The sequence below is a fragment of the Athalia rosae genome, chromosome 5 (assembly GCF_917208135.1).
Source record: "Athalia rosae chromosome 5, iyAthRosa1.1, whole genome shotgun sequence".
Taxonomy (NCBI): Eukaryota; Metazoa; Arthropoda; class Insecta; order Hymenoptera; family Athaliidae; genus Athalia; species Athalia rosae.
In genome coordinates, this window is record NC_064030.1 from 767,644 (window position 1) to 791,340 (window position 23,697).

A 23,697-nucleotide genomic window follows, 5' to 3' on the forward strand; every position below is an offset into this window, starting at 1 on the left:
GTGCGTCGTCGTCGTCGTCGTGGGTCTTGCTCGCCAGCGGTGGGATCGCGTACGCGTAGTAGTGACATTTGAAGATAACGCGAGCTGCCGTTCGCTTCGGAATTAATGTTCCCCGCCAGACATTGTACATATTCGTGAGCGTGCCTAGGTGTACACACGACGACGCTTCGTACATCGCCGGGCGTGCCACGATGGGAATGTCCCAGAGCCCCGAGGAATGCGAGAACTCGAATAATTTAATTTCCGTTTAAGAAACGGAGCGAGCGCGCTGGATTTTTAACTTACACCTCGTGCCTACGCCGTACCCTTGCTCGTTAATGACGCGACGGCGAGTCGCGTTGTGATTTGCCATCCGGTAACGTCGGACGTGGAAAATTGAAGGCGAGTCGACGCGAATCCGTCGCACTATCTTGGCCGGTCGTCCGATGTCTGCCCCGCGTACGACGAGCCTTCGCGTGGTACGAGTTGACGACCGTTCCGATTATTTCCGCGTCGCCTCTCCCAGTCCGGTTATACGCTCGATTCTCTATAGATTACATCTCGCGAGATTAGCATTAAATTATATAAATACATCGAGTCGCGTGATTTTTACGATCCGCAACGTACGCGGGAAACGATGGCAATTTTTTCCTCACTCCTCGTCTTCTCTTCGACGTATGGCGAGTACCGATGGTTTTTATTCTTCTTCCGTTTTCCAGCAGCCCGAGGTATCGGTGCGGAGCAAAGTCGGTCGCATGCGAAATTCCCCAACGTCCGGCCCCCCCTACGCCCTGCAGCGTTGAGAGTCTTCTGCAAGGGATTCCCGTTTACAAATCTACGGAGAATTGAGCATCTCGGAACCGGTTTCCTCACATTTGCCGGCGATGCCGATGCCGATGCCGATGCCGATGCCGATGCTGGGTAAAGTTCATTTATATTTTCCTTACTTCCCGCTCGCTACGTATCGCGATCGTACGCGCGATTCCGAGTACCATTGATAACTCGGATACCGCCAGCCTTATAACCCAATAGTTGGCAACGTGCGTATATGTATACCACGACGCGCGACGGTGGCACAATATCCATTGCACAACGCTTCTCATCTAGTCTTCCGGGTTTGAAATTTTAACGAGATAATAATACAGTCGCGTATTATACATACGTAGCACGGGAGTAGCTCCGAGTGGAATAAAAATTTTTAATGGAATTGCGATGGATATGATAAAACTCTAACTCGCAATCTTCTCCGTCACCTTGAACTTTTTGCCAATTATCGTACCCTTTAACATGCGGAAAGAGAAAATCCAAACAAGCCGTCGTAAAAACGTGCCTTTTTTTAATACCATCGGCACCGATTGATCGACGAGAATTTGAAATTCGCGGCGGAGGGGAAGATCGAAGTTTCCTATTGACGTTAAATTCGCCAATCGTCCGATTTCATTCTCAACGTCGTTCGAGTTCAGGAATGCGTCGGTACCGGCGTACACGTATAATGGGTACAAGAATTTACGACAATGACGTGCAAATCCGCGACGGAAGCGGCGAGAAAATCTTCGTGCAACTCACATGGAACTGACTCACTCGAACTCGCGGTAAATACGTTATTATTATAATCAACTCTGCACTTCCGTTCGTCGTGATCACGGTGTCGCGACATCTACAAGAAAAGAATAAGGATGACTCAAGAGTCGGAGATGTATTTTGTACACCTCTGACCGGAAACTCGACTACAAAAACTCGCGAAGAAAGTGTTCAACCTCCGTCGACGCAGATCTGTGTTCGAAAAATGTATCCCTCAACGAGTCGGTCAGCTTCAAAAATTTTACGTCAAACGATTTCTCCAATAGGAGAGATATTTGTATCGAAAATTTGGCGTCGATAGACGTTAGGGTCACATACATTGTTAGCTATAGCACGAGGTACCGTAGGCCCGAAATTAGCTGCTTATTCAGTTACGAGTTTGCCTTTGAGCTTGCGAATATCCCCGTACACCCCGTCGTCTTCGGTGTAATGGAATGAAATTAATTAGTACGTTTGGTGTAGCGGAGACACAATGGGAGGATGAGGTCGGGGTAATAATCTTATGTTTGTCGGAGTCTCTTCGCCTTTTATGTACACCGATATAACTCCTACAATATATTCTCGGACTGAAATTTGCCCAGGTATAACAGCAGGTGTTACAACGAGCCGCGGGAGTCTATATAGAAATAATGTATTATGGGCGACCGACCGGACGAAAGACGGTCGACCAAATATTCGGGATTCGAGGTGCATCCGACTCTATTACTTTTCTACCTCGATACTTCGACGAGGGGACAGCCTCCCGCTGCCATACGACCACGTTCGTGTATCCCTCCGAAGGATATTCCTTCCCTTTTCTTTTCCAAAAAAATTTAGTTGAACCTAATCGTTAATCGCGAACGGATCGCGACATCCGTCGTTTTCTAAAGGGGCGAGTTCGATCTCGTTATTCGTATCGGTAACTCGTTGTTTTCAACTAATTACTGCACCGGAGAGTATAACGTAATAATACGGATCGTCTGTAGCAGGGATAAAAATTTCACGCTCGAAGTAAGTTACGATCCGTTCTCTCGGGTGCATCTCCGTCACGGGGAGGTAGAAGGGAGGGTAACACCGTACGCGGGGCGTACGGGCCGAGGTATGGGCCCCCGATTTAGGGCCCCTTCCGCAGGAATTAACCTGGGCTCGAGGTAAGGTTGAGTTTCAACGGTGGGGGAGTGGACAGGTAGCTGTCCGGACACCCACAAACCTGTTTGACCTGTTATGTCCTCCTCCGTGCAGCGGCCGTACGGACGGACTCGGGACGGCTTATGGTTCCTCTCCTCCTCCCCCTCCCCCTCCTCCTCCGCTTCTTCTTCAACCGTCACCTCCGATCTCAACTTCTATACTTCACTTCCCCGTCTTGTACGGCGCGCAACCTTTTCCACGAAATCCGAGAGCGCACGCACCGAATCTTTTCGCTCGCCGGATCTCCTTCTTCTCGCCGTTTATTCATTACTCGCATTCCTCGCCGCCTTATACCTGCGGTGGGGGACATCCTCGTGATTTTTACACGTACGCCACGCATTTCGTCATCCCACTCGTATGGATTTCTATTGCGGGATGATCGATACGATGCAATCGACGATCTCGTCCACCTGTGTAACTCTACGCCGTGCCCACGAGGCTTTGTACCTTTTTCCGATCCTGACGGATCACCCCCGTAGACCTCGTCCGTAATCCGCTGGTGGTATGCGGCGATCGGGTACAGGGGTGAAATGAAAAATCGATCCTTCGCGGAGGTTCGATTCACCTGTTCCTCTGATTTTTCTACATCCGTCGCGCATTGTCGACCCGCCCGCGGAGATTCACCTGCGACGAGAAGGAGGAGGAGGAGGTGTGCACGAGACGCCAACGCGACTCGTACGTGCGCGGGTTACATACTCGTTACACGCGATACGAAATGTTATGACACAGGAACACGTATCGTTCCACATACACGCGTGCGGCATACATCGACTCCACACCCTTCTTTGTGCTCCGACTGTACGACATTCGACCTCCCGCTGACGACCTCTAACCGATAACGTTTCGTATTTACATACGCGTACAGTAAATACCATTAACGTCGTTGTCGCGTGTATAAAAAAGAATTCAGTTATGGAATTTTATTATCTACTACACGAGTAGACAAGACGAGGCGCCGTCAGGAAATACGTATTGTAGATAAAAAAAGAATTCTAAGCGCTAAGTTAGATCGTACAATCGTTTGATACCGTTCGTCTTTCGTTGAGGACCATCGACGGCTTATCTTTACATCGTAGCGACGCGAGTGATAGTGATAACGATTGGACGAGGAGCTTCCGTGTGCGTGTCGTATCTGCGAAGCGAGTAAATAAAATGGGAGAACCAGCGTAGACGAAACGAGGGAAGAAAGGGGAACGAGAATCGGCGGAAGGCATGGCCCGCATGAGCCGCGCGCGGTGGTTGAATGGATCGGAATTCGAAACACCCATCAATACGGTTGCACACCCTTGAAGCGTACGTTGGACCGCAGGTACGACACACGTACGCGATACGGATGAATTGCGTAAACTTCGTAGGCGATGGTACTCGGGTATCCATCCAGTGGACGTAGGAGAGCGCGCGCGACCAGAGGAAGCACGAGGAAGTCTCTCAGACTCTGCTCTTCGGTAACCTTCCCTTTCCTCGTAGGCAACGTCACCGTTTACTCCCCTACTCCGTGCAGCTCAACGGTTCAAGCTCTGTCCCCCTTTTAGGATTTTACTCGTTCCCCGAGCGGACGGTAGTTCGACTATTTCCTCTCGACGCCTCGGCAGAGCCAATGGGTCGCCGAGATTTCCACTTTCCTACCAATCGGCGCGTGTCTGCTCTCACGGTTGCTGTCGCGAGGAGTGCTGCAGGGTATGCGAGACTTCGACCTTTTATTTCGTCTCTCGCGCGCACTTCCTAAACGTAGCGGTAGATGTTCCGTACGCGTGTGTATAGGTAAATACGTGGGACGTCGACGGTGCCGGTGGGTTGCTCTAGGGAAGATAGGGAGGCACCCAGCGGTAGCTACCGGCCGCAAAAAGGGGGGAAAACGGGGGATCGGGAGAGGGAGAAAGAGCAAAAGAAGAGGAAACGATCGCTGGCTGCTTCTGCCTGCCGCTGCGGCTGCGGTAGCCGTGCGAGGGAAAAAGAGAACCGGGATACGGGGCTCGTCGGGAGTGAGCGGGAGCCACGCAGCTCGGAGTCCCAATTCTCGAGAGGCCGAGCCATCGGCCGTCGTGCGTTTGCGTCGCGTCGCCTCGCGTCGTCCGCCGTTGAGTCTGAAACTCGCGCGACTCGACTTCGTACGATTCCGACGTGAAACAAGCGACAAGCGCGCACGGTTCGGGATTCCCGATCAGTCGCTCGCCAACCCTCTGACGAGACGGTCGTTGTTTTCTACGTACGCTGTAGTCGTTATACGCGAGCCAATTCCAACGAACAAAAATATTCGATTATCTCCGTCGAAGGTGTACATCGTCGTCGGCCGGTTCGTTGAATATCGACGTTTTTATCGCGCAACGTAAGCGGTAATCGACGATCATTCCGTGGGAATTTTCAAAAGTGAAACCATTGGCCGATGGAAGGAAACACGATCGACTGGATTGAAGTAACAGTGTACGTGATTTACCAACGACGGGGAATTATTCGTTGTTAAACAGATCGTTGAAATAGCGGGTGATTATATACCGTATTAAAATTCATCGTATCTACGTGCCTCTCTCGTGACATTGAGTGTTGGAATCTGGTTTTAAAACGCATCCCGTTTTTATCCATCCCCCACTCCCACCCCCCGCTGTTCTCCAATTTCAACCGGGCATTTAGAAAATTTTACCGGGAGAAGTGACGATGCACAGGTGTGCACATGTGAACACATGATACGTTCGAATAAAACAAAGAGAACAACCGTATCGTCAAACGAACTGGAATTACTAATGATAACAAAGAGAATTGTATATATATCCGTATGGTGCCTACAAGAATTGATGATTATCGGTTTTATCTGTGATATATATAAACGCTAATTAAAAAAAAAAACGAAAAAAAAAAAACAAAAACAAAAACAAACACAGAAGAATCGTGATTAATGATATTCTGGTGACAATTATTCAATCCGAATTGATCAAATGAACTCCGTAAAAGTGTCGGGAGTTTGTTACGTCGGTTGCAGCGAGTGCCAGTGATATATTATTGAGGATTTAATACCGGATCAAGGTAATTTGATAACAAACAGCTCGTCGAGAGTTTACTCTCCTTTTTATTTTCACGATTCCAGCTAATCGACAATATTGTTCGACGATTATTCTCGACGAAGAACCGCGGGGAAATGAATTTTTCTATCGCTGTCGAAACAAACTAGCGATATTTTTGAACAAACACCCTTAAAGGATTGGTTCCCTCCATCTTTAGAACATCGAAATAACTGCGAACTGCTCGTAGGAATCTTTTTTTTTTTTCCCTCGTCTCGTTATACCCGCAAAATGCTTTCGAAACATGTTACGTGTATTTTTTATCATCGCGAGAAGGGGTTGTCGGGGGTTGCCGAAATTCTTGCGAATGGTCAGCCCGCTGGTATTTATAGCCGAAGTTGATCCACCGAAATCCCCCTTGTCGAAGATCGCTGTGCCATCTCGCGGAAGAGCTTTAAGCCGTCCAAGACTCGAGCCGATAAGGCTGAAGTCAAAAAGCGGTCATTATTTGTCACTTATTTGGATCTGCGTACGTACGTACGTACCACGTACCACGTACGCGTACGTGGACACGATTGTACATAAAACCATATTTTCGAACGTTCGAATTTGACCGTTCGCCGAGCACTTCAAAAAACGACGAACTTATCGACTATTCTATTCGGTTGCAAGTCCTGATAACAACGATAACTTATCAGGGGTGTAATTCGGCAGTGGGAGGTATTTTTTTTCGAAAATTGGGTCCCCCGTTCCGCAGCGTTACGAAGATAATGCGAGAACTTCGAGACTCCGTAGCTTGGTAGTAAAATTTCATGTATCGAATTACGTAATTTCACGTAAGTCGTTACGTACGTACCTACGGTAAATGCATTCGCCTGTGCGCCTAGCCGGACGTAAGTTCGCGCTTACGTTACACGAGAGGCTGAGAATTTGAAATTGGAATATTCGAAGGGAGAATCGGAAGCCTTTGGGCACGTGCGACACGGGGCCTTTTACGGAGTTCGGTTCGGTAACCTTGATTGCGGTAGACATAATAGAGTATTACATGTGTTCACGGTGCGAAGAACGATTCCTTTGATTCGAAATGCGAACGCGAGTTGTGATCGCGGTAATGCAGCGGCAACGCCAGGCAACGCTCGGAGACCGAAGGTCTATATAATCACTTTGAAAGTGTATTTTTCCGTGCCTAAGAGGCATCGAAGCGGATCTTGAGCGTTGCTATACCAAATTACGTCATTACGGTCGCTTTGTATTGTTGTGTCTGTGCGGGGAAAAAGAGAACCGCCGCGCCGATTTTTTTCACTCTATTTTCATAATCGTGAACTTTGACTTTTTTCTCGCGGGCACCGCCGTCGTTCGTTCAACGGATCGCATTCCGCTCGCGCCGTTTCCGCTTCCTCCATCGGTACGAAGAAATCTTCGGTTCGTCCTCCTTTTATTTTATCTAAATTCTTCCCTTCCGCTCGTCTCGCGAGACGAGTTGTGCAACGCGAGAAATAAACGGAAGACGATGAGATTCGGCGAGACCGAGGAAAACCGAGCTCGCCTCAGCGGCGATGGATGACATCCGGTCCGTCGTAGTCTGAGAATGCGACCGCTACACGCTCTCCTCTTCACGCTTCTGTCTCACGTTTGGACGCACGTGGTTCTTCCGTTTCTCCGTCCCGAACGCCGAACGATCGGGAAAGCAAAATTCACGGAAAACGAGAAGAACGATTCGTTGCTCTCGCTCGTGGGGAGACACCGAGGCGAACTCCGAGAGAGAAAGGACGGGGGAAAGGAAGAGGCGAGCGAACCCTCGGGGTAGTCCTCGTCATCCTCTCTCCGGGAATTTTATAATCGTAAGGGTGGGCAGGTAGACGCGTACGAGGTGAACAATGCTCGGTGGAGCGACGCGGTACCCATACGCCGGCGCTCTCCCGGTCCGGCATTCCTCGGCGTGATAAAACTATTATTACGAATTGGATCGCAGACAAGACACCGGAGGAAACCTCCTCCTATTCCTGTATCATACCACCGCACACAACATATTTCGGACCGTCGGCCAACCGCCCGAGCTATTATTGGACACTTCCTTCTCTCGCGTACATCCATGAGAAACTGAAGAACATCACAACCCGACCCCGATACGATACAATTAATACGCGTGCGAATTATCCGCCGGCGATGCAAATAAGACGAGTCGGTAGACGCGCGTGTTCGGGGTGCCAAGTTTATTATTTGCACCGCATTCTTCTCCTTCTCTCCCTCGAACGTCGCCGCACGTCGGCGTGGGGGGAGATTAAAAAATCCCAAGATTATCGCCTCCGTATTTCCGCGTTCCTCTGCAACACCTGTTCGCCCTCTTCAAACTTTTGTCCACCCGTACAGTTCGGTTCAGGTATAACCGACCATTTTCCATTTTCCATTGTCCGATTCACACCGTCGAACCGTAGGCAGCGTGCGACGACTTCCTATCGCCATTAGCTCGTACCCCCTTTTACCAATTTTCGAAACCTTCCGTCACACGGTAATTGAATTATTGTTCACCGGGATAAACGAGTCGCCCTCGCCCTCCGCTGAATTCTATTGTTCGAAATTCCTGAGGAAATTGGCAAAACTTGAGCGCCTTTCGACCCGCGGCGTCAGGTGCACCGGCGGTTCGCTTTCCCCGTTCATCGGAACCGATGAATCGGCGTCGATGTTCGATCGAAGAGTTGAACGACTCGCGATTAATCAGGTGCACGTGGAGAAGAAAATAATTATCGAAAGTCGTCGGTCGCAGGTCGGCGTTTTCCGGGTTCGGGATGCCTGCGTTGTTTCACTAACGTTCGCTGCGCCGACAGGAGTGAAAGATTAAAGAAGAAAAAAGGAGACGGAATTTAAAACGTGATCCGGGGAGCCGTGCAAGGGTCTTCGGGAACCGCTCCCGCGGGCATTGGGTTTTTCGTGCATATGTACGCACGCACACACAGACATGTAATACCCATGCCGAGAATCTCTGGCGCTGTCGAGTGACGAGGGTAGAGTTAGTCGAGCGACCTTTTTATCGACTTCCGGTCGGCTTTACTCGCTCTTCAGCTCTTGCATGCACGTGCAAGCCTCGTTGCTTTGCTTTGCTTTTCTTTACTTTGCCTCGCCGTGCTCAGCTCTGCTCCGCTCTGCTTTCCTTTGCTCCCGGCAGCGGGATCAGTGATTCTCAATCATCCGTTACGCGAAACGATGTTCCGGGAGCGAATCTTATCCCTTCATCTCTCGGTTGGGAATCATTGTTCGGAAAAGTCGCTGAAAATGAATCTCGGCGGATCGGAGGAGGCCAGGAGGTCGAAACCTCCGATAGAACGATCGAACTTTGATCTATTAGCGACGGTTTCTTTTTCGCAGATTATGTCAGCTGCCCACGTCTTCGCGTTACGCGTATATATTCGGTGAATAGAACTTTTCCATTGACGAGGACGTAATTCGAAGAGACGTAATTTATCGCGACCCCGGTCGCTCCGTTGCATCGTCTTCGTCGCGGTCTGGCCGAAGCGGAGACGTTTGCCAAAATTTGCACACCGGGGATGACGGACCATGTCCGTAGGTGGTTCCGTCGTAGGTCGTACATCCTATTCATAGCGACGTCGAGGCGACCGACGTCGTTGTCGCGATATCGGGTCCCCGGATCGGGCCCCGAATACGCGAATATAACAACGTCCGCTCTCGTCGCAACGTCGAAGGTACTTCCCACGCGTGAAGCGGGATAAGAACCGTAACTCATCGGAGGTGCCACGTTCCCGATACCACGCGGTATCCGCGTCGTCCTCCGACTCGCCTTCCTCGCTTCTTCTTCTTCCTTCTCGTCGTCAAAGAGTGGGCCGGCGGTGGCAAGGGGAGCAGGTGCCCTGGGAGCGAAAGCCAACCAAGGGTCACTGACACCTCGTCAGCGCACTCGACACTCGCGAGGCATTCGGTATTTATCGGTCGACGTATTCTCCGCACTGCAGCCAGCCAGCTACCGCTCTTGCAGTTGAAGCGCGTGCGGAAGACCGTTTACTCCGAAGACCGCGTCTCGTCTCGTAGTTTCCTCACGCGTTTATCAGCGACGCGGGGATCGCGGAACCCGTCCGGGATCTCCTTCTACCCTTCGAAATCATCTTCCCTTTCGATTATTTCGCACCGTTATTGCGTCGGCTCGAGCGTATCCAAGCCCCGGCGCAGTTGCACGTCCACGTCGAAACGAAAAGGAAAGGAAAGGAAAAGAAAAGAAATGTCGACGGGGGAGGGGGGGGGGGCGTGCGAGTATTGCGTACCTTGCGAAATAGTATCGTATTCGAAGTATCGCGAAACACCTCGACGGGTTCACTGTCCTTGCAACGGGTAAGATGATACGCACACGCGCGACGTCCCCCGTTTGTCAATAAGGAAGTCGCGAGTTTGGCACGAATCGCGAGATCGCCTCTGCTCTTTCTTCCTCGAACAACGAATTTCGTGCGACACGCCGCCGCACCCCCATTGGCACGATCGTGTTTTTATCGCACCAACGTGTACCGTGATGTCGTGTGCGGTAATTGAATCATTCCGCGAGTAAATACGAATTAATAAATAAATAAAAAATGAAGGAGGTAATAAATAACGAGAGGGGAGAGAGAGACGCTCGCGGTCGCGACGGTTTATACACAAGGTCGTACGTAGCGCGTCGAGTGGATTACTTCTTCGCGTTTTTCTATCCGGGTTTGATGCACGTCGATTATCTCCATCCGTGTACCCGGATATCCGAGTCTGTCTTATTTTCTCGATGCCGATTGGCGGTGTGAATTCGTCGAAAACCGGCCCGGAATTAGGCTACACGAGAAGTCCAGGGTTCTCGGTGTAATTCGATCGGCCGGATTTCCTAGACCGTTGAACCGGAAATCCTCCCGACCTACGAAGAGGAGATAAGTGAAGAGGGAAAAGATTCGTCAACCGTGAAGATCGCGGAGAATACGGAAGGAGAATCGACGGCGGTGATTATTTATTCGTCTCTAAATAAATACATTTCTCCGATACGCCGTTCACTTCCTGGTTCTGGTTCTTTCCGATGACCTTGAAGGGTTCGCTGAACCCGTTTACGATCGCGCAGGCAACGCATGTTTGCGTACCTCTCCTTCGTAAGTTTTGAGCACACAAAGATAGCAAAAGGTGTACTTGTTCCCGGTGTATGTCCAAATACACGTACACGGGTACGCCGAACGTCGCGTATATGACTTTACAATTAGAAGACGTCTCTTCTTCCACACGCTCGCGGCTTCTCTCGATCCTTATGTCGACGATTGCGTCATTCCGCAAACTGCTGGAGGCGGAGACAACTATGTATGTACGTATACACGACCGTACGACCGGCGTTCGGAAACGAAGGATCGAGTCACTTTCGCCAAAGCGGGCAAAACTCGAGTCGCGCGGCTGCATCGGCGATCCGTTGCCCCGCGTACGAGTTTACCGCGCGGTACAGGCTTACGTACGTATTCACCTCCACATCGCGCGGAGCTAAACCGACACGCGTAACAATCGCGTAACCGAATCCCACCACCCGATTTCGTCATATAATAGAGCGAATCCGTAATATGGAATTTATATATAGGTATATCCATCGGGGATCATGACGATTGCGGAAGAGCGGAGCGCGAGGCACATAATCCGGGAAGCGAACGGCCAACGGAATGAAACGATGTAGCTGGCGACGCGCGATTGAGAACCTCGGATGATTCCAAGTTTCCGTATAGATACGCGACGTGTTTGCCGTTGGATTAATTTACGATAACGCGTAGCCCCCGATCCCCCGGGATCGTGAGATCGAGTGCCGTATTTTTGTTAATTAAATGATTTATCGTCCGTCGCGTCGGCTGCATTCGGACTTTAATGCACCGCGCTCGATATAAATCAGATTCGAACGGCGCTCCGCGCCGCGGGATTCTCTCTCGTTGTCGGTTGAGCGTCTGCACAGCGCTGAAAATACAACCAGGAAGCAAGGTATACGGGGACGGTGGGACGCGAGACGGGACGAGGAAGGTCCTTGGCGAACGCGGCGACGACGACGTCGTTGCCGGATCAGTTAGTTGCTCAAGCGGCGTGAAAAAAACCTCTTGCCAGGATTAAACGGAGAAAGAGAAATACATGTAAATAATGAAAAGAGGAAGAACCCGCCTCCTCTTGTTCAACGTTTATTTATAACCGGTAGGACCGGAAGCGGATGTCTTACGGCGTTTCTTTTAATACCGAGTACGATAATCGGTGAAATTTATATCGACGATACGGCGACGATCGCTGGACAAAGAAATTAAATATGCGATGAAACGAAAAAACCGTTTGCGAAATCGTCGATGCAATTTTCGCGCGTATATCGTACGTCGCATCTCGCAGAGATGGTCGTCTCGTCCTCTCGAAATTGAGACAACGATTTTTCTCTCTTCTCCGCGGTTCGTATCGGTGTATCGGTAGTCGTGGATAGTTCGTACCAGATGTGTGAGGCGCGCTATGGATATGCTATAGGTATAGAACCGTTCCGCCGCTTCCACGCATGATGCATTATGCAAGCGCCTTCTTCATCGCGTTGTATGCTGCTGTCTGCAACAGTCTTAGGCATAATGCTTATGAATAAAGCATAAAGTATAAAGCATAAAGGAGAACCTTTGACTCGCTGATGCGAGAGACACTGCGATGCAGCTTTTATACCTAATAACAACGACGATATGCGGTACGACGATTGTGCGCGTGTACAGGTATACCTACCTACCTATCCACCTACCCACCTACCTACCTATACGAAATTACATGGTAGGAAAATCTGAAAAATTGTAATTGCACGCCCATATCGAGAAAATTTATACTTAACACAGAGGTACTAAAACTCGAGAAGTTGCGCGCAAGAGGTCAGCGCTTAGATCCGGTCCGAGAGGATTTCCGGTGCCGGCGGCAGCAAAAGCAACAGCAACAGCGGCACAGCTATACGTTTTCTTTTTAAACTTCCGCTCGAAAGCGATAACTAATTATAAGTTATAGTATAGAAGCCACGTCGTCCGCCTTGTACATGTGCGTACGTACGTACATACGTGGGATATGCATATTATACGTACACTCGGCCCGGTGGAAGTTGGCGATTTGGCCGAGCTCTCGCCGCAAGAAGACCGCGCTCAAATGTTGCTCGAATCGCCAACTTCTAGCCGACCGAGTGTACGTAACTTATGAATATATATGAATATTACACACCTACTTTTATTAATCTCGACCGTACGTGTTTCTCAATACCGGTTGTTCGTTATAATCCATTTTTTTTTCGTTCGTTTGAAATGCTGTTTTTTTTTTTTTCATAATATCATTGAAATTATCGCCTCGCCAATGATTCCGCGATTATAAATTGCCGCGGAGACGAATAATTTGAATAAATCTACTCCGCGGAGTGCAGCGTTAACGGAGGATATACGCGTACGATCTTCGTTGGGGTAAAAAGCGTGTGGACGATGGTGTCTTCGGCTCTGGTTATCCACCAGCGTGATGACATCTGACGCAAAGGCACTTTGCGTGCGAAGGTCGTTGCGCCGAGTTTTGTTGTCTCTCGATCGCCGAGGCGGACTTGATACCCCGTCGCCTCTGCCGCTGCAGGAAGTGACGGTAGTTTCCGACCTCCTCGGTTTTTACAAGACTTTGGACTCCTTTCGACTTCCTGTACCGCACGAAGTTTTTATCGTCGTTATATTATTACCATTAATACCGGATGGAGTTTAGATTCGGAAATCGCGCCGCGGTAAGATCGGCTTTACGGGTTTCGAGTAGACCTACCGACCTACCTTTGTTGTGCCACACGTATATTCACATTTATTATTGTATTATAAACCTGCAGCATATAATCGAGCGTAATAAACTGGGCGATAAGCGAAAGGCGCCAAGTAGCGCGATTACGTCTGTTTAATTGACCATTTTACGTGGTTCCGTTTATTACGGAGACCGGTAAATAATAATGCCTTTCGGAAGCTGCGGTTATAGTTAATTAAAATCCTTGAGATAGATAGGTGCATAGTTTAGCGAAATCGGACCGAGATATAAATGTATAAATGTAAGGCCGACTCCGAGGTATGCGACGACGTGTATTTTCACTTGTGCGGCGAATCGAACGATACAGATACGCGAGACGTGGGTATATGTATACCGTCTGAACGGCAACTAGTTATAAACTGATTTTCTTTCCTTCCTTATTTTTCTCTTCGTAAACGCCAAACTCCGAATCGAAGCGGGGAAACGTTGAGGGTAATCGCTATTGAATTCCAAGTGGAAATATTTATGGAAATGGCAACGGTTAGGTGTACATACCGATATACATACTTATATATATATATTGTATATCTGTGTAACGCATGTATTCAAATGGTTCGATAAGCGGCGGATACAGTCTTCCTGCCATTCGATAATACGAAACGCGTATTATATCGCATATAGGGTACAATAACATACGAACTGACTCTATATTCCATGCAAATATGATTAAAACTCTCCGGATATCCCGATATATTCTTATCCTCTATACCTATACGCGCGTTTCTTTGTCTCTTCGGATTCTTTGTGCATTATTGCCTGTCGTTTGACACGACGACACCCACGGGTCGCTCCCACTTGAGGGCCTACGTTCAAAAAATTATTCTATGAAAATCCGCGACAAGTTTAATTACGTAATCCTTCTTTTCTATCTCACCGAATGTACGAATTCACCCAGCTTTCACGAGAGGGACGGTTACGTAACGACGATTATACTTCATAGACTTCCAAACTCGCGTATACGCGCTCCACTTATAAATAGCACCGTGTACCTATACGCGTACTCTGTGTTATTGCTCGAAGGTGTCCTTTGAGACGACGGGTCCTGATCATCGAACGCGATGCCGTGTAGGGATTCGTCCGTTCGTTTTAGCCAAGGTCACTTGTATGTCGTGCGTGATGATACGCGTGTTATTATTATTGTTACAATTTTTTTACATTTTGATTGCAGATACCGACGCAGAGCTGCGAAATTGCCACGTGTTATGAAACTTCTCTCTACGATACAGCTGCCTCAGTTACCGCCGGTTTCTGCTGGTGGCGGTATGACGGGTATGGAGTCCCGCCTTCCTCCGGGAATAACGTTGCCATTCAGTCCCACCGATTTACTGTGGCGTTATGGACCATCGATGAGTTTCTCACCGACCGCTCACCCACCGCTGAGTCCACTTTTGGACTTCAAAACACACCTGCCGACCAGCCTGGGTAATTATGAGGCCGACTTGACGAACTGTCCGTAATTTCTAACGGTGAATGGTTTTTTTTGAGAGACGTTTGATTTCTTTTGTAGCGTCAGATCCGAGGATTTGGTCGCGCGAGGACGTAGCCGCGTTCCTTCGATGGGCCGAACGCGAGTTTGATCTCCCTCAATTCGACATGGACATGTTTCAAATGAACGGAAAAGCTCTGTGCCTCCTGACCAAGTCGGATTTCGGCGAACGTTGTCCCGGTGCCGGTGACGTGCTTCACAATGTCCTAGGAATGCTCGCGCGTGATTTCAATCAGCTGCAAAGATGCCTGCCCAGCAGTCCGGTCACCCCGACGAGACCTTCGGCGTACCCCCTGAGCCCGCATTCGCATCCGTCGACGCCCACGTGGATGGAACATCCGTATAATTTAAATTTAGCTCCCCTCATGTCCGCGAATTCCGTTACCCTTTCCCCGTCGCCCTCGGTCGACAGCCAAGCCGGCTCACCCGGACACGTCGAACCCCAAAATCAGGTGTACAAAAGCGACTCGGACGAGGACAATCACACCGGAGGGAGTAACAGTCCACCGGCAACACCCACGGCTCTCGCCACCCAGCGATTGAGCGAAGTTTGCGTCAAAGACCAACCGAGTCCCACACTTCCGCCGCAAATGATGCCCCTCACTCCTGGAGCGTTCAGACCCGCAGGCGCCCCGAGAGAATTTTTTCCAAATGACGCGCCCGAGCCAAACACGAGTGAGTGGAATTATTCCGGTAGCGTACAAGTCTTACGCGTATTGTCGCCGGTGGTGACGATGATGCAGCAGCAGACCGAACGCACGGCTCGATATAAATTGCTAAATGTTCTTCCCTCGAATTGTTTCAGACGGACGACTCTTATGGGACTTTTTACAACAGTTGTTGAACGATCCGTCACAAAGATACACCCACTACATCGCGTGGAAGAGCAGGGAAACGGGTGTGTTCAAAATCGTCGATCCCCCGGGACTGGCGCGTCTCTGGGGAATACAAAAAAATCATCTCTCGATGAACTACGACAAGATGAGCAGAGCACTTCGCTATTATTACAGAGTAAATATACTCAGAAAAGTCCAAGGCGAACGTCATTGTTACCAGTAAGTTGAAAATTCGTTCAACCACCTGCTTCGAGAAACTCTATTTTCACAACCGCCGCCAAGTATCTAAGCACGTTTTCTCCTTCGCATGATTCCAGGTTCCTTCGCAATCCAACGGAATTGAAGAATATAAAAAACATTTCATTGTTGCGTCAACAAATGCGGATAAAATCCGAGCCGGAGGATGTGAAGTACAATTCGACACCGATCGAAGATCTGCCAACGGATCTCTCGATGTCCAGCATGAATCAGCCGAGCGAACCTCTGCCACTTCACGATCCTCCGCCAAAGTACAGAAGCCACGCGTACAATCTTGTCAAAACTAATCAGGAACCCGATGACCGGAAGTGACGCGAGGTCTAGCACCCGAGAAACTTCTTTACGTGGATGCTCAATGCGGTGCAATAGGTGGTCAGTAGGAAGAGTGAGATAAAAGAAACGAAATGAGAACTGCGTCAAAATTATCGTGTGTTATTGTCTGCGTGGGTCGATTAATCGGGAATCGGGACTTAGGACGACGCACTGACGTAACTCCGATTACATCGGAGACAATGACTCTTACCCGTGAGTATAAAAATTTTGACATGTGCAATTATATGTATACATATATTCGAAGTTCCATCTGTTAGTAAACGTAAACGTTTAACACGCGCGTGACCAATTTGAAAAATAACGAATATACGCAAACCGCACGCGTACGCGGGGCAGAGGTCGAGAAATAAGAACACGATTCGTCCGCGTGTATCGACTCACCGATGTCGCCGACATTGTAGATGAGGAGTTTAGGTTCAAGAGACGGGATGAAGTTACGATGTGTACAGATATTTACCTCGTCGTTTGATTACAAATAAACAAGAAGAACAAAATATAAAAAGAGAAGAAAGAAGTAACTGCTTCGATTGTACGTAGCGATGAAGCTACGCAAGTTTCACGTACGTTAAAGTACTGAATCTCGGAAAACAGGTTTTTTTTTTGCCAAAATGCTCGTATCGTCGGCCCTGTTGCGTGATCTGCGGCAAATTTGGATTCATGGAGAGGTTTATACGACGACGTTTCTGAAAATTTCCTTCCGGTGACATGTTATTCCCCACATCGAGGGAAGGCTTAACGACGAGTAGTAGGAGAAAATTTTCACGACGAATCCCGAAACATTCGAATGATAGGTGCGATTTCGACGTACATTTGCCCGTTGTCAATTGAAGAATGACGCCCGTAAGGAATACAAATAATCGAGAATGACACCGTCGGTGATTGGTGATAATGACGATCCAATATACAAACATACTATATATATTTAAAGTGCAATTACGACTCGCGGGAACTGTTCTCCTGAACACAAGTATAATTTAAAAGGAAAGAGACTTTTAAGTAAATAATTGAACATTGAAAATTGTAAATGAACTTCGGCCATAGCAACGTTCGCACTTTGAAGAAATGAATAATCTTCTGTAAAAGTGGTGAAACATGTTCATTGAATTTGAACTGGCCGTTCTTACCGTGATAAATGAAACATTGGAGGGAGTATACGTATGTATACATATACATCAAATCATCCTGACACTCACGAATACACACACCTACACACACTCAACATACAAAAAATGAATATAAAACTATAAATATGAATATAAATATGAATATAAATATAAATATAAATATAAATATAAATATAAATATAAAAATAAACAAATATAAATATAAACATAAATGAATATACATAAATAATTATTTTTATTTAAACTTAGACCTAAGAATCTTTATTATCATAAAACATATGTTTCTGTTCCAATATTTTATGCGAAAGTGTGATAAATGTGTATTCGGCATGAGATAGTCGTTGCTAAAAGATATGCAGGGAGAGATTGATTAAACTTTTCAGAAGAATTTTCTTTAATAATCATTAAATTGACAGTCTTCATTTAGGTAATAATGATACATGTATCCAGGGAGTAGGGGCGCAAATCACGCATACATTACGAAGCTCATTGACAAAATTTGTAAAGTATAAACGTGTTGTTTTTGAACGAAGCGAAGACAGCTCTCTAAAATCTAGTGGCGTTGGCATCTGAAGAGTTAGTGGAGATTTAATTCGACGGTCTGACGCCGGATGCATATTCAGGAAAACGTTTTTGACGTAGTGTCGTCGCATTTAATATACGTTTAGATATTTTTTTTCAAATCTTTTATCCCTATTGTTTTTTTTTTCATCTTTCTTTGCCATATAAGCGATTACGGTGCAGCCGCCGTATCTCGTTTACACAACGAAATTTTGAGAAAAATTATGGCCATTGTGGCCTAGGTGGTTAAGCTTTAAAGGAACGTACTGTGTTTGTCGCACACTTTCGAGTGACTTTATACTCGGAAAAGCCGAAAATGATGGGCTCTATGCATACTGAGTGAATGAGAACTTTAGAATACACAGCCGTCCTCTCTGACGTCCGTTTAATTTTCGTCTAGGCTACACGAAGCCCCCTCCGCAATTGAATCGTATTTCTTCCATTATTGTACGCCTAATTTTAATGTCCTTATAATTAATGTTAAGAGAAATCTTGGGGTCCTCAGAGAGGTCGGTAACTTTTGATCATCGAGTTTATGTAAGCCCTTGCGATTCTAGTGCATTTAAATCATAAAATTATATTTTATTTTCATCTTAATAGAACAATCTTTCATCTACTTTCCCATGATAGAGTTCATAAATTTTATCATTTCTTTTTTTTTACGCTGCGAGCAAGGGTTACCCTTAATTATACCCACTGTAATACTTGTGCCAAGAACAATACTATTATAAGAATGATTATTAATGATACATGAGGAAATGTAACGAGTGATCCGGAAACATTCAATCAATTAGATAAAATAGAATCAAATCAGAGACGACGGTCTCAACTCTTTCTTCACCTCTTACCCCTCACACTTTGGCTTCGCCATCTCTCCTGTTCGGATCTCTCGGTAAATCTCCATGATTCAAGAGTGTTGAGAGCAATGAAAAGCTGATAAGATACAATAATCGATAACAAATGATGTTTAGCCTGTAGGATCTCTACGATATACTATAATGTAAACATAATAAGTACCTAACATTACCGCGATAATGAAGAAAATATACTAAAATAACAAAAATTTTATGGAATACCGGGGCCAGAGTTATATATATTTTACTACCAAAATTTATATTCGAAATTTCAATATTGTTGGTGTGATTGTGGCGTAACATTCCACGTCGAAGATATTCTACCGCGAATGTCCAGGTAACTAATCGCCTCAGAAGTTGATTAGTAAAAAAGATTAATATTGTATTTTTCCACGAAATTTCAGAGTTAAACAAGTTTAAACATATATCTGGCTTCTTATATACTGTGATCTCTATAATGTAAAGAAATAAAAAATGAAATAACATGCGTGTCTAATGAGAAAGCATAATAATATGAATAAATGAAAAATAATTCTAACTTTTGTTTGTAAAATGTAAATAATTTATATACGACAGATAAATATAGGTGATCTATTTCATAAGAAGTAAAAAAAGGAGATGGTTGAGAAAGTTTATTCTAAGGATGTATAAAAATATGATATCTGTAAAACTCTACCCATAATGTCATTTTATTATGTAACTTGTTATCGGGACGACGAAGAAGAAAGTTGTAAATATAGACTTATTTACTTATTAAGGCGAGATATTTGTATTGTCACTTTTTCCCGTTTTATGACTTTTTCGAACCAGGCGGGATATGGCAAAGAAATAATGCTTGCGTTGTATGTAAATGAAAATTTGGTGTATTTGATACTGAGCTACATTATTTTTATGATTCATGAAGGGTTGTTCGATTGGAAGAAAATGACATCTTCTGCAATGATGCTTGTACTGGGCTTAATGTTGCCAGCGTCATCTTTGATTTCGCTATAGTTGAGTCTACCACTGACAAGGACTCGGGCGCCTTTCTTCAGGTAAGTGTACACTGTATCTCTCAAAATAGGCTTAAATACGCATATTCTATGCCAGTCTGTTCTTTGCATGTATTCACCTGTGGGAGAGAAACATGTGCTTAGAAATGGGCAGCCCGATACTTGGGATCAGAAATACAAAGAACTTGTGAAACTGGGTCACAACTTACCAGATTCATATTTGTAATTTGTGTGTGTTGCCAGCGAGAACATAACCAAAGGATGATCGACTGTGCCTCGTTTCTGTGGATCAGTTCCAACCCTGCCCAAAAGAGTCACTTGATTCAAAGCTGAAATTCAGAACATACGACCATTACATCGAGTCGGATCATGATGCAAAGATGAATATCATTCGGTAACTTGGGAGAATACATACATTTCTCTATTCTCGAAGCCTCCAGTACATTATCTGACATACATCGGACACTGTTGCAGGATAATATCCGCTGTGCCAGTCCTCGAATAACCTTGAAATAAATTTGGTGGTTAGAAATTATAACCTCTAATGACTTATCGAGTCGCTGTTCTCTGGCACCACAGACTTGATGAGTGAATAATGAAAATTGAATTGGTACTTACTTTGTTACACTGCATCGTGGGATAGTGGATGTGTGTTGAAGGTAATAATGTCGTGCCAATAAAATGAATGAACAAAGGACAAATTATTGTTGGGCACCGGTGTTCCAAACCAAACAGTGCACTATACGACACTTGAATTTTGGTTAGCAGATTGTTTTATCAGCATGAATTTTTATTTTGACAAGGTGCATGACTGTTCTCGGTGATGGCAGCACCACACAATTCTCTGGATCGAAGACGTAGGTAGTGTCCTCAGTGGCAGTTACTGAAACAATTTGAAAAAATGAAGAACTGCAATGTGTGATGCAGCGCACCGCAAGATCTCCATCTCCGCTACGAACAAATCTCTACGAATCATTCCGGAACAGTCCGGCTGTGTGGTCGTTGGTTTGAGTTCCAAAGTCCGCAACCGCATCATCTACGATAAAGGCAATTAGACTTATATTTATCTACTAATTGTGTCCCTCAAAAAGAGCTACGTAGTTGGCTCAGCGCCTCTGACCGTTGGTCACCATAGTTACCGCGGGCTCTTTAATTCATTCTTCGACTTCAGTCAACCGTTGACTGAACATCGGTAGTCAACGTTTGCGGCATTAAAACAATAAAATAGTAAATCTCTCAGCAGATTAGGCTGGATCGAGATGTTGCAGTTAATCCTGCTATTGCCCCTTGCGAATTACGTTCGGTGTGAACTTCCGGACATCGCCTCAAGATCCTTCAACAACAACAATGACATGTACGATTACATTGCCAATAATGAGACGGTAGCGGAATTTGCCTTTCGAGATCCGGACGTGGACTTACCCACGGTAAGTTATTCATTGACATTTTTTCTGCTACGATCATCTAATTGTCTTGTCTTATCTCCGATACACCAGCCCGACCTAATAAGACGCGCCGGGTATTACGCTGAAGCTCATGTAGTGCAAACTGCGGACGGGTATTTATTGACGCTGCATCGGATCCCAGGAAGTCTCGGGTCTCCGGTCGAAACAAACAAACCATCTGTTATATTGCAGCATGGACTTTTAGCGAGTTCCGCAGATTGGGTGATACCCGGAAAAGGAAAAGGGCTGGGTGAGTAGGTCGATTACGAGAGATCTTTGGCGTCTTATACGAAGGATCTAATTTTTCTGATAAACCAAACCGTTTTAGCGTACATTCTCTCAGACCTGGGTTACGATGTTTGGCTGGGAAATGCACGTGGGAATACTTATTCCAGGGCCCACACTAACCTGTCGGTATCTGATTCAAAATTTTGGAACTTTACTTGGCACGAAATGGGTGTCTACGATATCCCAGCGATCATTGAGTACATTACGAGTTACAAAAAAGAGCGCAGCCTTCTTTATGTCGGGCACTCAATGGGCACAACAATGTTTTATGTAATGGCCTCCCAACGTCCTGATGTCGCTAATAAGGTGCGAGCGATGTTCAGTCTCGCACCAGTGGCCTACGTTAATCACCTGAAAAGTCCGATTCGTATCGTGGCTCCATTCGCGCGGGATATCGAGGTGAGCATTTCTTGACCCCCCAACTACGTTCGTCCAGATTTATATCGATTTCTCTTCTCTACTCAATAATTTATCGCGAATCTCGTACAGTTGATCGTCCATTTTTTCGGTGCGGATGAATTCTTACCTCAAGGATTCATTCTGCGATTCCTCGCCAAGTACGGATGCGACGTAAACGTTTCGGAAGAGAAAATTTGCGCCAATTCTTTGTTTGTCCTTTGCGGATTCGACAAGGAGCAATTCAACGATGTGAGTATAGCGAATTATTTCTCGAAATCTCGTTGCCCCTGTAATTTAGCTGTAGGGCAGAAACTATGCCTATAAATTTGCGTATTTCGTCAAAATATTCCGTGTGGATATTACAGACCCTACTGCCGACCATTTTGGGTCACACACCGGCTGGGGCATCAACGAAAACTTTGATACATTATGCCCAGGGGATAAATACGGGTAAGTGATTTTGGAAATTATTCTCTTTCTCTTCAGTGCTCAGTATCTTTTTTGTCGCTCTACGATCCAGGCCAATTCCGGCAATACGATTACGGGGAGAAAAAGAATCTCGAAATTTATCACAACGCTACACCGCCTGAATATGACTTATCGAAGATCCAGGTCCCCGTAGCGTTACACTATTCCGATAACGATTGGCTCGCCAGCGTCACGGTGAGTTTCACTCCAAAGTAACGAAAACATATGAGGTTTCTCCGACGAGAGATATCATTTTTTGTTTTTCACTTACGAAGGATGTAGATAGGCTCTATCAAGCACTGCCGGTGAAATTAGGGAAGTACAGAGTGAATTTTCCGAAGTTTAATCATCTGGATTTCCTTTGGGGAGTCGATGCGCCGAAACTTGTTTACGAAAAACTATTGTCGTTGATGAAGAAATATAAGCAGGAAGTTAAGAAGAGGCGGTTTTATGCCAGAAATCATTCGTTTGGAGCAAACATCGCAAATCACACGTCCTATCCCTAACTGGGCGGTTTCAGCTCTGACGTCGCGAAGACTACCGTATGTTCAATAATTTTGTAACGCCAATGAGAATCATAAATACATGTAACTTTATGTGACTCTTCCTGTTCCCAGTGCCATGTCTTTTCCTAATTCCACCCTACCACGTGCCATCTGAGACACTGAGTCGGGGTATGCATGGAGCCGATTATGATCATACACAGGACCTGGGCGTAGCATGTTGGTGGATCTACCGTGAAATCCAGACCTGGAACGGTGCCAAACGGTAATATGATTTCTCCATTACTCTGAATTCTGAAAAGTTTTTCACGACCGTACCAGTCATCCACCTCGTCACGGTCATTTATTCCAGGAAGCAATTATGTAGTCATCACCGTCATCCGCGCAGGCCAGACCAATTGATATCTCTTATCTTCTAAGTGGCGGGATACTACGCAGGAGGAGGAGCGCAATCCCTGACGGATAGGATGCGCCCTTGACGTAGGGCGCAGGACGAGTGAGCGAAATCTGGAATTGTTCACCCTTGGGGAACGGTGACCCGGGTGGTCCAGGTACCCGCAATGGCTTCGTTAGTTCCACCTTTCCAAGTCTCGTCGAGGAGCGCTGCTTACCGTCGACCGGGAT

General features: G+C 46.5%; 3 protein-coding genes across 7 annotated transcripts in view; 2 read left to right on the forward strand and 1 right to left on the reverse strand.

Moving 5' to 3' along the window:
* The window catches only part of LOC105691287 (ets DNA-binding protein pokkuri), a 44,539-nt gene extending 24,799 nt beyond the window's left edge, over positions 1 to 19,740 (forward strand). For 2 of the 5 annotated variants that reach the window (XM_048655150.1, XM_048655152.1), the window contains 5 exons: positions 702 to 900; positions 14,695 to 14,948; positions 15,034 to 15,687; positions 15,818 to 16,067; positions 16,166 to 19,740. In XM_048655150.1, coding sequence (XP_048511107.1) covers positions 14,729 to 14,948; positions 15,034 to 15,687; positions 15,818 to 16,067; positions 16,166 to 16,418 — 1,377 coding nt within the window. In that variant the 5' untranslated portion in view covers positions 702 to 900; positions 14,695 to 14,728 and the 3' untranslated portion in view covers positions 16,419 to 19,740. Of the gene's footprint in view, positions 1 to 698; positions 901 to 4,669; positions 5,746 to 14,694; positions 14,949 to 15,033; positions 15,688 to 15,817; positions 16,068 to 16,165 lie in introns of those variants that run through there. The other 3 variants (XM_048655149.1, XM_012409658.4, XM_048655153.1) reach the window with 3 other exon arrangements.
* Positions 19,741 to 19,825: 85 nt separating this feature from the next.
* Positions 19,826 to 20,755, reverse strand: LOC105691288 (single-stranded DNA-binding protein, mitochondrial). The gene is made up of 4 exons (XM_012409660.4): positions 20,589 to 20,755; positions 20,386 to 20,476; positions 20,180 to 20,299; positions 19,826 to 20,089 (listed from the first exon to the last, which is right to left on the reverse strand). Exons 1-4 carry the CDS (start codon positions 20,601 to 20,603, stop codon positions 19,875 to 19,877), a joined length of 441 nt encoding a protein of 146 aa, XP_012265083.1. The 5' UTR covers positions 20,604 to 20,755; the 3' UTR covers positions 19,826 to 19,874.
* A 170-nt stretch (positions 20,756 to 20,925) lies between these two features.
* On the forward strand, positions 20,926 to 23,171 carry LOC105691236 (lipase 3-like). The gene is made up of 7 exons (XM_012409577.4): positions 20,926 to 21,397; positions 21,467 to 21,665; positions 21,744 to 22,102; positions 22,193 to 22,351; positions 22,468 to 22,552; positions 22,623 to 22,765; positions 22,846 to 23,171. The coding sequence occupies exons 1-7, from the start codon at positions 21,230 to 21,232 to the stop codon at positions 23,074 to 23,076; spliced, it is 1,344 nt and encodes a 447-aa protein (XP_012265000.2). The 5' UTR covers positions 20,926 to 21,229; the 3' UTR covers positions 23,077 to 23,171.
* Positions 23,172 to 23,697: the final 526 nt, after the last annotated feature.

What these genes read in the sequence shown, in the direction of transcription:
- LOC105691288 (XM_012409660.4), bottom strand. An exon ending in GGCTTCGAGAATAGAGAAAT is followed by an intron (nt 20,300 to 20,385) that starts GTATGTATTCTC and finishes TCTGAATTTCAG; the next exon opens with CTTTGAATCAAGTGACTCTT. An exon ending in AAATTACAAATATGAATCTG is followed by an intron (nt 20,090 to 20,179) that starts GTAAGTTGTGAC and finishes TCTCTCCCACAG; the next exon opens with GTGAATACATGCAAAGAACA.
- LOC105691236 (XM_012409577.4), top strand. Translation starts at nt 21,230, where the DNA reads ATGTTGCAGTTAATCCTGCTATTGCCCCTTGCGAATTACGTTCGGTGT. An exon ending in CATTCGCGCGGGATATCGAG is followed by an intron (nt 22,103 to 22,192) that starts GTGAGCATTTCT and finishes AATCTCGTACAG; the next exon opens with TTGATCGTCCATTTTTTCGG. An exon ending in TGCCCAGGGGATAAATACGG is followed by an intron (nt 22,553 to 22,622) that starts GTAAGTGATTTT and finishes TCTACGATCCAG; the next exon opens with GCCAATTCCGGCAATACGAT.